The sequence below is a fragment of the Ctenopharyngodon idella genome, chromosome 9 (genome assembly GCF_019924925.1).
Source record: "Ctenopharyngodon idella isolate HZGC_01 chromosome 9, HZGC01, whole genome shotgun sequence".
NCBI classification, from domain to species: Eukaryota; Metazoa; Chordata; class Actinopteri; order Cypriniformes; family Xenocyprididae; genus Ctenopharyngodon; species Ctenopharyngodon idella.
In genome coordinates this window covers 34,983,955-34,999,336 of record NC_067228.1, presented here as the reverse complement: position 1 = coordinate 34,999,336, position 15,382 = coordinate 34,983,955, and the positions used below count along the sequence as shown (strand labels likewise).

Sequence of the window (15,382 nt, the reverse complement as noted above, 5' to 3'; positions counted from 1 at the left end):
CATAAAATGGGGAGAGAAGTTGTGTTTGTACGCCAGCAACCAGGATAACAGAGCTTGCCTATGAAAGTTTGACAGCTTAATGGGGATTTTATTAATAGCAAAGTTACAATTGAGGAGAAATTTAATACCACAATTTGTACCTGTACCTAATAAGCATCCTCATTACCAACACTATAAGAGTCTGATCTCCAATGTGGACAACGACTCCTTTGGAAGCATATGGGTAGCAATATTCAATTTGAAATGTAATATGTAAAATGGCAATGCATTTCTGTATTTAAGTTTACTTTTTCCATACCCATATGTTCAACGTTTGGAGCAAAATGATCATTCAAATTCAATAATATAATTTACATTTGCTATTTCCTACACTAATTTAAACATATATTTTAACACTTTATAAGTTGCAAAATTAAAATGAAAATGTATTACCGAAATGATTATATACGTTTAACATTTTCAAGCAAAATGTTCACGCTACTTTCGCCACAGACTTTTAAGGCCGTTCACTACGCGTCGACCCTCCACCCCTTCGGCTGCAGCAGGTTCTTCCCTCCCACCAGGTACGTCTCTGTCTTCGGTCACACTGTCATCGCTCCAGTCCTTGGGTACTCTGGCTCCGCCTCCATCGCTTACACCTAGGGATCCATCTGTCTCGTCGACATCAGCCGTTCCCAGATGCCGTCAGCCACCAAAACACCATCGTTTGTCGTGTTGATATATATTCTTCTGCCTTCATCAACGTGACAGTGCTTTCTATGTATATAAAATCACTTTTGTAAATTTCTATTGATGCGGACTTCTAAATGTCTTTGACCCATATACAGATTCCATCATGTTACGTTTATTACAGTATTTTTTGCCAAGGAAAATCATAATACATTAAAAAAAGGGATCTCATTCAAGTATTTTAAAAAGCTTTCAGAATCCTTGTGTAACTAGTATAGGCCAGGGCCCGTATTCACAAAACATTTTATCTTACCACTAGAGTTCTCCTAAATAGCAGAAAAAGTTCTTAGGTAAGAGTTTTCTCTTAAAACCAATTCACAATGCTGCTGAGACCAGCTTTTACTAAGGAACAGAGAGAAGTCTTAAGCTAAGAGAAAGGATGGGGTTGACTTTGTTGCTATGGATGATGTCAACACGCTTACTAACTATGCCCACAGTGATTGGCTGATAGGGGAGGGGTCTCTTTCAGTGATTTAATCATAGAAATATTGTAGAACGAGTTACCATGTTGCCATATTCAAATAAAGATTTTAAAATAAGAATGTTGCCATATTCAAATGAAGATTGTAAAAAGTCTAAGTGTCACTAATTAAACAATCATGTTCAGCTAATTGTCAGCCTCTTACATGTCTGCATCTTGAGAGATTGCAGAATTCAAGTGACAAATTATGTTTTATAAACAAAGGAGGAGCACTATCTAATCAGCTCAAGAGGAGGCATACAGTATCCACAGCCAACTCACCTAGCGGTCACTTCAAAATTGCATCAGCTGACACTATGGGAACTCCGCTCCTTCTCTGTAATTCCTGAAATCTTATAGGATAACGCCAGTTAAATTAACTGCCGAATTGTCGTGAAGTATGCAAATCACATACAAATATTGGCAGGCTTACTAGTAGTATATGATGTGGTGGAGCGACAATTGCATCAAAATCTTCTTCTTTACGCTGTTGCCATCTTCGAAGACATAACAGAAGAAACATCTACTCTTCATAGCATCCGATGGCTACATTCTGCAGAATCTGCACGAGCCCCATTGACCTGCCAGACCTGGACAAGCACTGCATTACCTGCCTGGGCCTGGCCCACGCTGAGGCTGCCCTTTCAGAGTCGGACTGTGTAGACTGCGCGGACCTGCCTCACTAGGGCACGGCGCCAGTCTGCAAACACTGCCGCTGGCAATAGCGACCAGAGAGATTCCGCCGCTATGTCAGTTTCTAGATGCGTGGAGAGCCATTCCAGGCATTTCGTGTTGGCTGCTGGACATAATTCAACATGGGTATTCTCTTCAGTTCAGGCGCAGAATGCCCCGCTTCAATGGCGTGGTTCCGTCTCTAACACTACCCCAAAATTCCTCTGTTTTGAGACAGGAGGTTCACAGCCTGCTCGTAAAGGGAGCGATAGAGCAAGTCCCACCGAGCGAGTTGGAGAGCGGGTTGTACAGCCGGTATTTTGTGGTACCCAAGAGAGATGGGGGACTCCGTCTGATCCTGGACTTGAGACCCATAAACCGAGCGGTTCACAAGCGCGCATTCAGGATGATGTCTCTAAAGCAGATCCTGGATTTGAAGGACGTGTACTTCCATGTTCAGATAGCGACACGCCTTAAGCGTTTCTCGAGGTTCGCTTTCGAGGGCACAGCATACCAGTATTCAGTGATCCCGTTTGGGCTGGCCTTAGTCCCTCGCACAATCTCAAAGTGCGTAGATACAGCGCTTTCTCCTCTCAGAGAGGCTGATTTTGGCCCATTCACGAGATGTGCTTATCAGTCACACGGAATCACTGCTTCGCCATCTGGAGTCCTTGGGGCTGCGTGTGAATACGCAGAATAGCATGTTCACCCTGAGTCAGTCGATAACATATCTGGGTGTGTGTGGCAATGCGTCCTGCCTCTCTCAAGAGCGCATAGAGGCCATTTAATTGACTCTGTGCTGCTTCAGGCCGGGCCGGTCTGTTCCCCTGAGGAAATTTCAAAGGCTTCTGGGACTTATGACGTCGGCTTCATCAGTCTGCTATCTGAGCCTTCTGCACGCCCTTGGAGGGCGTGGACCTCGGGTCGTATGCGCATTCTGGTCACACACAGCTGCGTCAGCGCTCTGAGGCTGTGGCACAACCCAGATATGTTCAGTCGAGGGATGCCCTTGGGACTGGTGACAGGTCGCACTGTAGTTACGACAGATGCGTTGACCTCAGGCTGGGGAACAGTGTGCATGGGCATACCGACGTCAGGTCTGTGGTTGCAAGGCAAGTGGCACATAAACCACTTGGAATTAACACTCTGGAGTCGGGTAACGCGCCGGCGCGTTTTGCAGGATTTTTTTCAAATTGCAGCAAAACAGACTTAAAATACTCCGACATTTTTTGTCAAAGAGACATAAGTAATATATCAATTGAAACTATAGAATGTCTTCTTTTATTTGTGTACACTCAGAGTAAAAACAAAATGTTGTGCTTTTTGCAAAATAAAGAAATCTAACATGATGCGTGATCTGTCGTCTCCCTCTGAACAAAGTCCAATCTGATAGTTCTCAGAAAATGAACTGTAACTTGTATACTAATCACAAAAAAATTATGTCTAAAGAAACGTTGAAATGTCAGGTTTTAAATCATGTAAGTCAAATCGAAAACAAAATTTCTCTGTTTATGTAATCTGTATGAAAACAGAGACATGTCAGACGTCCGTGATTCAGCTCATTATCCGCTAATGCGGCCACGCCAACGGAGCGAGCGCTATTCAGACACAAATTCTGAGGCAATACATGTATACAGTGTCGCAATTGTGTATTTATTATCTTCAAAAGTGTTTATCTGCATGTTATAGCCATGGTTAGCGATCTCTGGAAGCCTCTGTTAGTTCCTGGAATGTCACATGGTATGCCTGTTCTTCTAACGAGACATTTGTGGACTAAATGTGCACAGAGCGCCCTCCAGCTGCAAGTATGAATTGAAAACACAGTATCCAGCGCTCATAGTGATGACAATAAATATAGAATAAATATTACTCCTCTGTATAGAAAATTAACATAAACATATTAGAATTCCATCATTATTTCTCCAAATGTGCATGCTTTTAAGCTAAAAGCCTATATGAAATGCCATAGAGGTAATATGAATGTTCAGATGCTTTGCATCACAGAAATACATTATATTTTAAAGTATATTGAAATAGAAAACTATTATTTGGTTTGAGACTTGAGACTTCTTTTAAAAACATTATAATAGTAATGCGTCCAATCTTTTGACTGGTACTGTAATTTAAACTATAATAGGCCTATACAAAATTTTCTTCACATGATGTGCAATAATAAGTGCATGCAAGAGATCACAAAAATCATGTTTTTTTTGTTGTTTTTTTTTTGTCAAGAGTGGACATTATATTAACTTTAATACAATAGCTGATGTGATCCTGTTATCAGAGGGTTTTTTCACATAGCCTACCTGACTGAAAGGGCTCATTATGCAGGTCATTATGCGGATCTTTTGTCTTCTCAGGTGTGAATCATACCATTATTCATGAAGATTCACGCCTCCACGCATACTGTGTTTCTTGACAAAAAGTGTCTTAGAAAATTTAAATATCTATATTGTTTTATATGAACGAGTAGGCAGGATAATTTTTACATCATTTTGAAGCAAAAATTCTAATCTACAACCTCCAATACCCAGAAGTCTTGTGAACACATATATAATATTTGCTTTTTTGGCCTTATTTCAGTGACTTAAGTTTTTTGTTTTTTCAATAACCACGCATAAACGTTATTCCTTCAAAAATACAAACATGTACATACATGTTGCACACATATTATGGTAGCCTAGTTCGTGCTGAATACAGTGTAATGACACCTTTTCCATTAATATGTTTATGAACAACTGAAAAAAGCACAAATGCCAGGGCATGTCAAAACTTCTCCAGGGGCCCAAATCAGCTTATCTAGGTGTGATTCCCCCTCAAATATTACAGGGATTAAAAATACAAAGTAATGTTTTCAAGTATTTCTGTTTTTGATTTGTAACAGTTACTTTAAGTGTCTGGTTTAGTTATATGGAGCTATTTTGATTGAAACCTGGTTTATTTTACAACTCATTCACTGAATTATGAATGAAGGAGGAGTGTGAGTTTCATTTTTGCTAAACAGGCTGCTTCTAGTGAACAGAAACCTAGAGAATCCGCATGCGCTGAGTGGCTTTATCACTCTCATTCCGATCGCTGGATTTCACTCTGCATCAGGACCACTGAAGGTAGGAGATAACCGCATCAGGTTTTTGAAATGTCATTTTGAAATATAATATAATACTATAATGTAATAGGCTATCATATATCTCAACAATAAATTATTTGTATTTTTATTTAAAAAGTAAAAAAGAGGGATTTTGTTTTTATATTTTTATTCATCACAAGTATGAATAAGCTATTTTACATAACAGATTTTTACATAAAGTCCACAATTGTTCTTATTTTGTTATTTGGAAAAATGTCTTTACAAACGATCTTTAAAATGTATTTACCAGTTGTCGACATTCACTTTAAGACCTTTAGGTGCATGCATAAAAATATTATGTATTATTTAGCAAGCTTGTAAGCACCTTAATCGGAGACTAAAATGACCATTTTCAGTAACACTTTAGTTAAGGGTCCAATTCTCACTATGAACTAGTTGCTTATTAGCTGCATATTACTAGGATATTGGCTGTTTATTAGTACTTATAAAGCACATATTAATGCCTTATTCTGCTTGACCATATTCTACATCCCTTAATCCTACCCAATACCTAAACTTAACAACTACCTTACTAACTATTAATAAGCAGTAATTAGGAGTTTATTGAGGCAATAGTCATAGTTAATAATTAGTTAATAGTGAGAATTGAACCCTAATCTAAAGTGTGACCCAATTTTAATCAATTTAAGGTATGCTAATTTACCAAAGAAATTTGTACTACACTGGTTTTGCTGAGAAAAATGAGTGTGCCTTTTTTCCCCTTTTTCAAAAACATTAATATTTTAAAATATTTTAAAATTTTGATTGACACCAGAGGTTCTTGTGGCAAAGGTGTTCAGAATGAAGACATCTAACATATGATTTGAATAATGTGTGTACGCAAGTGGTGCATAGCCAAATGGGCGGAGCTTGACCTATTCCAGCTCCACCTCTGTGGATCTAAGGGGTGGAGCTTAAGGTGTAGATGGATGGTCAAGCTCCACTGATTAGGTTCAGAGAGGGAGAGAGAGGGAGCTCGACGTCAAGCTCCACCCATTGGCTCTGCAGTAAGTAGCCTCTATGTGTATCTGTGACACATTAGCCTTCTTGAGCATCAGTGAATGTTTGCAGCTTTTGTAATAGTTGTGTATGAGTCCCTCAGTTGTCCTCAGTGTGAAAAGATGGATCTCATAATCATACAGTCACTGTTAGAAAGGGGCAATTAATCAGAAAAAAAGCTGGAAATTGAAAGAATGTGCAGGAGCTGTATTTTTCTAAAGAACAGTGGGCAGTTTAACTGCTCAGGGCTGCGTTTCTCAAAAGCATCCTATGCCTAAGTTGATCGTAGAGACCATCAGTGGCAATGGTTCTAAGATAAACTTAGGCTTACTATGCTTTTGGGAAACGCAGCCCAGGACAGTCAAAGGACTCATGAACAACTATCACAAAACATGAAAACAGTGGAAGATCATCCAGGTAAAAACATACAGTATAAGTGTGCAGTATGTAAACTTTTGAACTGGTTCAGTTGTGTAAATTTGTCTTGTGACTGTATGGAAAAATCTGTTATGCAGTTCTGCTTATTCAGGGCAGTACAAAATAAAGGACAAAATGCAATTTTCCCCCCTTTTGTTTAATTTTTTTTTTTAAATGATTAACATTTAGCAGATTCTGCCAGCTGTATGTAATCTTATGAGCAGACTTTAGCTATAGGTCACATGAGACACCCCCCCAAGAAAAAAGGCAAACTAGCTTCTTAAAGACGACTACATTTACAATATTATTATAACAATTACCACAGAATAACTGTTCAAAAAAGGCTTCTTTTAAGAATTTAAATAATTTGGAAGTTTTAACCACACAGGAGAATGAAGCACAATGAGTTCAGCATCGAGACGAAGGGAGAAAAAGAAGTATGTGGTTTTATTCACTGCATGTTTTTGTAATGATTATGTTCAGTTTATGTTCTGTTCCTGTTTGCCTGTGTTCCCTTTGTTAGTTTGTCTCTGTGGTTTTTGATTGAGTTCACATGTGATCCTGGTTACGTTAATTATCCTTGTATGTATTTAACCCCTGATTTTCCCTAGTTCAATTGTCTGTTATCGTCATTGTTATATTATGGTTGTGTTATATTTCCTCAAGATACTCCTAAGTGTTCCTTGTTTGGATTTATTACAGACTGTTTATTGTTTGTTTATTATCTCCTCAGAGATAATGCGCTCATTACAACCACATTGTGACATTTTTATGCTTAAGCCCAGAACTAATATGGTGGAGTGTTAAAGTACACTGAGAGTAGGCTAACTATTACACAGTGAACCTTGAATTTGTTCTGTGTGTTTTGTACAGTTTGTGATAAACTTTACATTGTTCAATGCAGAAATAAATTTGGTGCGACGTCTCCACCGTTCATTGATTACTTGAAAGAAATTTTGAGAAGGTACCCAGATGGAGGACAAATATTGAAGGTAGGCAAAAAAAAAAGCATTAAATATTAAATATCGCATCATTGTCAAATGGTATGCACCTTATATCTCGTATCTGTAACATATCAGGAGCTGATCCAGAATGCAGATGATGCAGGAGCTTCACGTGTGGTGTTTATTCATGATGAGAGGCATTATGGGACTCAGAGCCTGTGGACTGAAGAGCTCAGACAGTATCAAGGTATTTGTGCTGTAAACACTGAGAGCAGATTTAAAGGGATAGTTCACTCTAAAATGAAAATTCTGTCATTAATTACTCACCCTCATGTTGTTCCAAACCCGTAAGACTTTTGCTCATCTTCAGAAGACAAATGAAGACCTTTTTGATGACAGAATGCTGTCAGATTACCTTCCACTGACTGCCTTTGTAACTACCACTTTAGCGCTTCAAAAACTTCAAAAAGAGATCGGAAAACTAATCCATATGAATCGAGAGGTTTAGTACAAATTTTCTGATCAAGAATCGATCACTTGTTATGGTGAATAGATTTAATTTAGTCTAACTAAATTAAATGTAACTAAATTAAGAACTAACCCCTTAAGAGGTGGTCATGTTACGTAAGCTTTCTAAATTACTTTAGAGCCTGCAACAAAGATATTACACTATAGGACTTTGCATTTGTTCTCATTCACAACCATGAAGAGTTTTGCAACTATACCTTCTGCATTTTTTCTTTCTTTTTTCTTTTTTCTTTTTTTTTTTTTTTTAAATTGGAAAGGAGCTTTTTGTTTCCCAGCATGCATTGCCATGACACTTGAAAGGGAGAATAAATACTAAAATTAAGCGTTATATAATGTTTTTTGTGCAAGATTAATGTTAAGTGGGGGATTTTGTAGTGTTTAATGCTTTGCTATGATAATTTAGAAGAGTAACCAAAAAACTGCCCTCTGTGCTTCTCCTCTTTTTTTAAAAAAGCCCCAGTCACCACTACTGTATCGCAAAACTGTTTTTCTCAAAACCAGGTCAAAATCACTGGTACTATAGTAGCAGTTTGGTTCCAAAATAAAATAAAATGAGCTGAAAATAAGAGCATACAGTACATACAGTATGGCAGACATAACTCATTTTTTCTGTCATGTATTTGACCAGATACTGAAAGTCTTTACTGTGCTAAAGGCAAAGTGTGTCAAGTTGTTTGGTCATTTTTGTTTGATCAGCTGTTTGTATCTTTGATCTGGCAGGACCTGCTCTCTATGCCTTCAATGATGCAGCTTTCACAGAGGAAGACTGGGAGGGAATTCAGAGAGTTGGCCGAAGCATCAAGCAGGATGACCCAACAAAAGTTGGGAGATTTGGGATCGGCTTTCAACTCTGTTTATCACATTACAGGTGAAATACACTACAATAACAGATTGGCTTATATAATTTTTTCAGGTATTCTACTAAGTGCCTGCTGATTCGAAATCCTACAATATCGCTTGTTGATTTATGTAGCGCTGAGTTACTATCACAATATGTCAGTTCATGTCTTTTTAAATTATATTACTTTATTATTATCCATGTTGTGGGAAATTGTCTCTGGCTTCACAGTACATCACATAACACAAATACACATAAGAAGAAGCATGCAATTCATAAAAACAAAAACAAAACAAACAAAAAAAACATCAGTCACTCTCATTTAAAATTTTGACAGCACTAGGCATGAAAGATAATCGGTAAACTTTCCTTGTCACTCGTGGTTGCCTAAATCGGCTCCCTGATGGCAAACGTCAAAATTCGCCATGGAGGGGGTGAGACACATCCTCAACTATCTTTAAAGCCTTTTACTTCACTTTACGTCGGTAGAGATCATTCAGCTGTTTCTGCGTCTTACCAATTATCTTGCTTGCCTCATTCACAATCTTGGACAACTTGACTCTGTTTACAATACTCAGACTACCATACCACAAAGTCATGTTAAAAATCAAAATACTTTCCACAAAATTTTTACAGACCATTTCAAGTATGTTCTTACTCTGGCTTTCCTAAATATGCTGCCAGTATTCTCTGAAAATTTAAGTTGGGCATTAATATATGTCCCCAGATATTTAAAATTTACAGAAAAAATTCTATTGGATTCCCATTAAGCACTACAGGTTCCAACTCAAAAGGGCTTTTATGTGCTCAAGATATGTAGAAGTCCTGCCATCACCTCAAACACTCAAGACCCACGAGAGCCATATCATCGGCATATTTAAAAATACTGAAAACCTTGTTTTTAATTTTAAACTCATTAATATATAAAGAAAAAAGTATGGGTGATAAAATTGCTCCTTGTGGAGCTCACGTATTCAAAATCATTGTTCCAGACATATTGCCATTGATAGCCACTCTTTGTGGGCGATTAGAAAGAAAATCTTTGATTCACCGAATAAGTCCCCCATTAACCCCCAAATCAATCAATCATTGCATCAAAATATGAATCTTCATTGTGTTAAAAGCTGACATCAAATCTAAAAACAGAATTCTAGCATAATTAGAAATGTGTTGTACATGCTCAGCAACTGAATTATGTAATGTTAGCACTGCATCATCAGTACCTCTAGCTTTCTATGCAAATTGCAGCGGATCTAAAATATCTTCCACAGAATTCGTTAAATGCCTCATAATAACCCTTTCCATGCATTTTCGCAGTATGGATGTGAGTGTATCAGTAAATATGTGGGAATTGTTTTCTTTCCCTTCCTTCCCATCATCACATTCAAACCCTCCCATGCTTGCTTTGCATTGCCTTCAGTATTGGTTTTATATTCAAGTTTAGCACTTTTAATTTTTCCCCTATGTTCTCTATTCTTTTATTTAACTAACTCCTTATCACCCTTCATAAAGGCTTCCTTCCTCTCATTGAGGCATAATTTTAGATCTTTGGTGAACCAGTTCTTATTGTTTGGGTATATACACACAGATTTAACTTGAACACAGTTGCTCTCACAAAGATTTAAGTAGGACGTAATATCATGAACATTATCACTTGCGTTAAAAAACAGTTGCCAGTCTGTCTGTTCAAAACAGTCTTTCAATTGTTCTTTACTTTGTTCAGTCCACAGATGTACTTGTTTAACAATCGGTTTCTCCTGTTTGATCTTAGCCCGATATCTGGGGAATAAATGTACAACACTGTGATCGGACTTTCCCAAGGGAAGGCAGCAAATGGCTTTATAACCATCGACAATATTGCCATAACATTTGTCTAGGATGTGCGAAAGTCTAGTCAGACAGTCCACATATTGGTGCAGAGCAGGCAAGAAAGTCGATAGATCACAAGAGTTCACATCTTCCAGGATAAATACAGATTGTTCAGGTGACCAGACAAGGCGCGTCACTAAAACATTCTGCTATTTTGTTCCCAGTTTTTTCATAGCCCGGTCCAGGAACATATACTAAAACAATTGTTATTTGTCCAAACTCTCTCAGGAGATAAAAAGGTCTAAAAGACACAGACAAGATTTCATAATCAGGAGTACACACTTGTTTACGTATTCGGAAACGAGTAGCCCATCTGTTATCCACATAGATACACAGACCTCCTCCAATAGCTTTGTGAGACACGGCTTCATCTCTGTCCACTCTTATTATTGTATATCCACTTAAGTCTATATCCTGGATTCCATCTTTTAGCCAGGTCTCAGTAAAACATAATAAACTACTTTGTCTAAAATCATTATCATACTTAACTTTCAATAACAGTTCGTCCATTTTGCTTCTTAGGGACCATACGTTTGACAAGGTGATTATAGGTAAGGGAGGCCTGCAGCCTCTTCTTTTTAGTCTTTGTCTTTGTCTTAACAAATAAGAAAAACAAAATAGGATCAAATAAAATAACCAAGTAACTCAAAACAGCACGAAAACAACACAAAAACGGACGAGTATGCATGTGTGAAGCACTGGGTCAGCAGCAGAGCCGCACCCCGGAAGCCTATACATAATATTCCACATTATGTAACCAAAGCTACTAATGATCACATGTGATTTTTGTGCTGTAGTTGTATTCTCAGATTTCTATGGTTAGCATGCTAACAGATTTGCTTGCTAAATTAGCACAGCTTACACAAGTTACTACCAAAGCAAACCTCCGTAAAATGATGTGCTCACAGTAATATCGTAAAAATTATTTTTGAATTTTATTATTATGTTAAATTGCCAGAGGGTAGGCTATATGTTTTTAGTATTATTACTGTAGGCACAAAAGAAAGATAATATGTTACAGAATACAATAACCTTTTTTAATGGTTAGTCTATTAATAATATAAAAATGTACATGCTTATTTCCTATTTTTAGATTTTCTTTTCCATCATCCAACACTCAATTAAAGCCCATCTTTAAATAACACTAAAATAACATACATTTCATAACACTGTTAAGTGTAATATTTAGCCAACCTCAAAACTGTACATTATAATGTTGTTCTGATTCCTAAATTCGCTTGAAGCATTAAAAATAAAATGTATTTTATATTTTACAGTTTTATCTTTAATCTATTTAGACAAAATAGTGGAAAATTTTAATAAATGTAATATAGACTTATTGTATTGGGTAAAATTTTAATATTGGTGCATCCCTAATTATAGTGTATTAGCAATAATGTGTTTAATGACTGCATTGACTGCCCTGATCAGCTGCAACATCAGTTTAAATAACTGCCTCTCAGGGTACTTCTGGTGTCGGATTCTTACATGGGAATTGGCACAACACTGGCAATGCTAACACTATTTAAAATTATTATTATTGTTTATTTACAGACTTGCCATGTGTATTCAGTTCTGAACACCTTGCCATTTTTGACCCACAAAAGAAGATGTTTGGAGATGATGAAGAAGGCTATCGATGGTCTTTGGATGATGAAGAGGACAGAGAGAGCCTTTTGAACTTGAGAGATCAGTTTCAGCCCTTTCAAAATGTGGTCAGTCAAGTCAGCAGTTGTTCCTGGGAGAAGGTCATCAGTGAGGAGCAATACTTCAAAGGAACGCTTTTCCGTTTCCCTCTGCGTAATGAGGCTTCTGAGATCTCCGATAACTTGTATGACTCCAAAAAAGTTACACAGCTTTTTGACAGTTTCATTACTGATGCAGACATCAGTCTTCTTTTCCTGAGAAATGTGTCATCCATTACTTTGCTGCATATTGACACCAATGGCTTCTGCAACAATAGGCTAAAAGTTTCGGTGTCGAATCAATTTGACACTGACCTTTCTCATGTCAAGCAAGAATCATTTGACAGAAAAACTTGTTTCAAAACGGCATCACACATTTCCCATCAAATGAAAGAAACAAGGTCCCAGTGGCTTGTGACAACTTGCCTTCTGAAACACGGATATAAACCAGAGATTGACTCTCTAGCCAGTAAGCTGAGCTTCTACCCTCAAGTTGATGCAGCTTTTCAAATAGATGAAGACAGATCACATTGCAATGGGCGACTAAGTTGCTTTCTGCCACTTCCAAATAATGAATCAAACAAAACTGGGCTTCCCATTCACATCAATGCTTGCTTTGGCCTGACAGATAATCGGAGGTTCATTAAGTGGCAAGAGGAGGATCAGAAGAATGACGAGTCTGCAAAGTGGAATGAGCTACTTATAAAAGATATTCTTCCTCATGTATATCTTTTGATGATCCTGGATGCCATTCAGTTATCCAGAAACTCAACCCTGCCTGCTGCCACTGTGTACAATCTTTGGCCTGACCTATCCAAGACTGTACATAAAGAAAGATGGCATGAAGTTGCAACAGACACTCTGAATGGTCTAATTGAATACAAGATCTTTCACCTTGCCAATGATGAGAACATCTGGGTGTCTCCCTCAGATGCAGTTTTTCCAGTCAACAATATATGTAGTGACAAAATGTCTGCAATATCAAGATTACTGATTGCTGAAGGAGAGAACCTGGTCACACTTCCAGAACATGTTTTGAAAGATGTTCAAGAAATCTTCCCTGAAAGTGATACATTGACATGGGTGACTCCATCTTATGTTAGAGATGTCCTTCACAGAAGTAAGGTTGAAAATCTCAGTAAAGATGACAAATACTCTCTTCTTGAATTTGCTCTCAGTGATGAGAAGTACGAAGAACTACAAGGCCTTAAGCTTCTGCCTCTCAGCGATGGAACCTGCACTTCATTTAGCAATGGAGCGCAGAACACTGTTTTGATCGACAATGAGAAGTTTCCAAGGTAAGGTGTGATATAGTTGTCTTTTCCTTCTTGAATTCTTTAGTGTGTTTTTATTGTGTTGTCAAAGTACTAATCAATAATCTTTTTTTTTTTTTTTTTTTTGCTTGTTTAGAACATTGCTGCCATTTTGTAAAGAAAGATTTTTACCCAATGATCTGAGCCATTTTTGCACTATGCAACTAAGGAAACTAGCAACAAAGAGTAAGAAAATTGTTGAATATATTTCATTGTGAATAGTTATAATAATGTGAAATGTTTGTGAAATTTGGTCTCACTCATTTCTTTTTTTTTTCAGGCACATACAACATAATCAATTTGGATGCTAAAGATGTTGTTGCGCTCACCAAGAAGCACTTACCCATGGACTGGAAGGTGTCCCAAGGTCATGTGACATGGAAAACAGCAGAAAATCATCATCCACCAAAGAGCTGGCTAGCTGAATTCTGGAAGTTTCTTAGCACTGAATTGATAGAGTTAAACAGCTTTATTGACATGCCTTTAGTACCACTGGAGCCACTACAGAGTTCAGGCAATTCTGTATTGTTAGCAAAGTTGCAGAGTAACACAACTTTGATTTTTCAGAGAAGCACAGCATCTAGCTTGTCAGATCATGTTCAGAAAGTGTTAAGGATGGTGGGGTGTACAATCATAAAAAGAGATGGGTGTCTTAGACATCATGACATTGAGAGGTATGTTCTTCCAGCTTCACCAAGAAGTGTTCTACAAGTCTTTGTGAACTCACACAGAGATCAGGTCATCAAAGGCATTGCCTCTACTTCATCACAGGAAAAAGAGGAGTTGAAAATGTACCTCTCTTCTTTGGATTCTCTCTCAAATGCTGAAAAGAACTTGCTTTCCATGTTGCCAATCTTCAGATTGATGTCTGGGAAATATGTTGCAGTTCAATCAAAGCAAGCAGTTGTTTTAACCACAAATCCAGCCATTCCAAATGATCTGCCAGTGCCTGAGACCATTGTACAGTGTGCAAATGAAGCTGATCGCAGACTTTTGACTCTTCTGAATATTGAACTCTTAGATGCAGCTAAGGTGGCTGTTTGTTTGGTTGACTGTATTGAGACAGCCTCTTTAAAAAAAAATGAGGAACAGACAGTAATGACCTGGATATTGAATAATGGTAGCATTCTACTCTCACAAAGTGAGCAGCTGCTCATGAAAACCAAAAGTCTCAATTTTATTGAGACAACTCATGGAGAACACAAACAAGCCTCAAACGTTTTTGATCCAAGAAACAGGACATTTCAGGATCTTTTTGAGGCAGATTTCTTTCCCCCACCTATTTATACAAAGACCCAGGAAATGCTTCAGAGTTTGCAACGCCTTGGCCTGAAGACAGAGCAAAAAGAAATAACAACAGAAAACATACTCCAAGTTATAAATCATATTGAAAAGCTTTGTGTATACTCACCAGATAAGGCATTCAAAAAAGCACATATTCTTGTTCGAGTCCTGAATGAGAATAATTTCCTTTCAAAATTCACCAAGGCACAGATAGAAGAGCTCAAGCAACGGCAGTGGGTTCCCTGTGAAAATCCAAAGTTATTGAATGGAAGCATTTGTAGAAATCTTAAGAGAGGTCTCTATAAACCTGCTGAAGTAAGGGATTCAAACTATTCTTCAATTGTTGGATATGTAATGCCACTTACATATGAGCTAACAGGACATGTGTGCAAAAATCTTGGACTTTATGAGCCCCCTCCTGCTGAAAAAGTCTTGGAGAACCTCACTGCACTGAGATCAATGGTCAACCCAAATTCAGATTTTCAGTTTAAAACCAAGCTGCACAATATTTACACAT

At 37.7% G+C, this 15,382-nt stretch overlaps 1 protein-coding gene across 1 annotated transcript; it reads left to right on the top strand.

Annotated features, from left to right (window-relative positions):
* Positions 1 to 8,610: 8,610 nt before the first annotated feature.
* LOC127518874 (sacsin-like) lies at positions 8,611 to 14,612 on the top strand. Its single transcript, XM_051906090.1, has 5 exons — positions 8,611 to 8,744; positions 12,138 to 13,566; positions 13,679 to 13,767; positions 13,862 to 14,255; positions 14,603 to 14,612. The coding sequence occupies exons 1-5, from the start codon at positions 8,618 to 8,620 to the stop codon at positions 14,610 to 14,612; spliced, it is 2,049 nt and encodes a 682-aa protein (XP_051762050.1). The 5' UTR covers positions 8,611 to 8,617.
* Positions 14,613 to 15,382: the final 770 nt, after the last annotated feature.

Bases quoted from the DNA above. Each gene is read 5' to 3' on its own strand.
- LOC127518874 (XM_051906090.1), top strand. From the start codon at position 8,618: ATGATGCAGCTTTCACAGAGGAAGACTGGGAGGGAATTCAGAGAGTTG. The intron at 13,567-13,678 runs GTAAGGTGTGAT...TTGCTTGTTTAG, and splicing joins GACAATGAGAAGTTTCCAAG to AACATTGCTGCCATTTTGTA. The intron at 13,768-13,861 runs GTAAGAAAATTG...TTTTTTTTTCAG, and splicing joins AAGGAAACTAGCAACAAAGA to GCACATACAACATAATCAAT.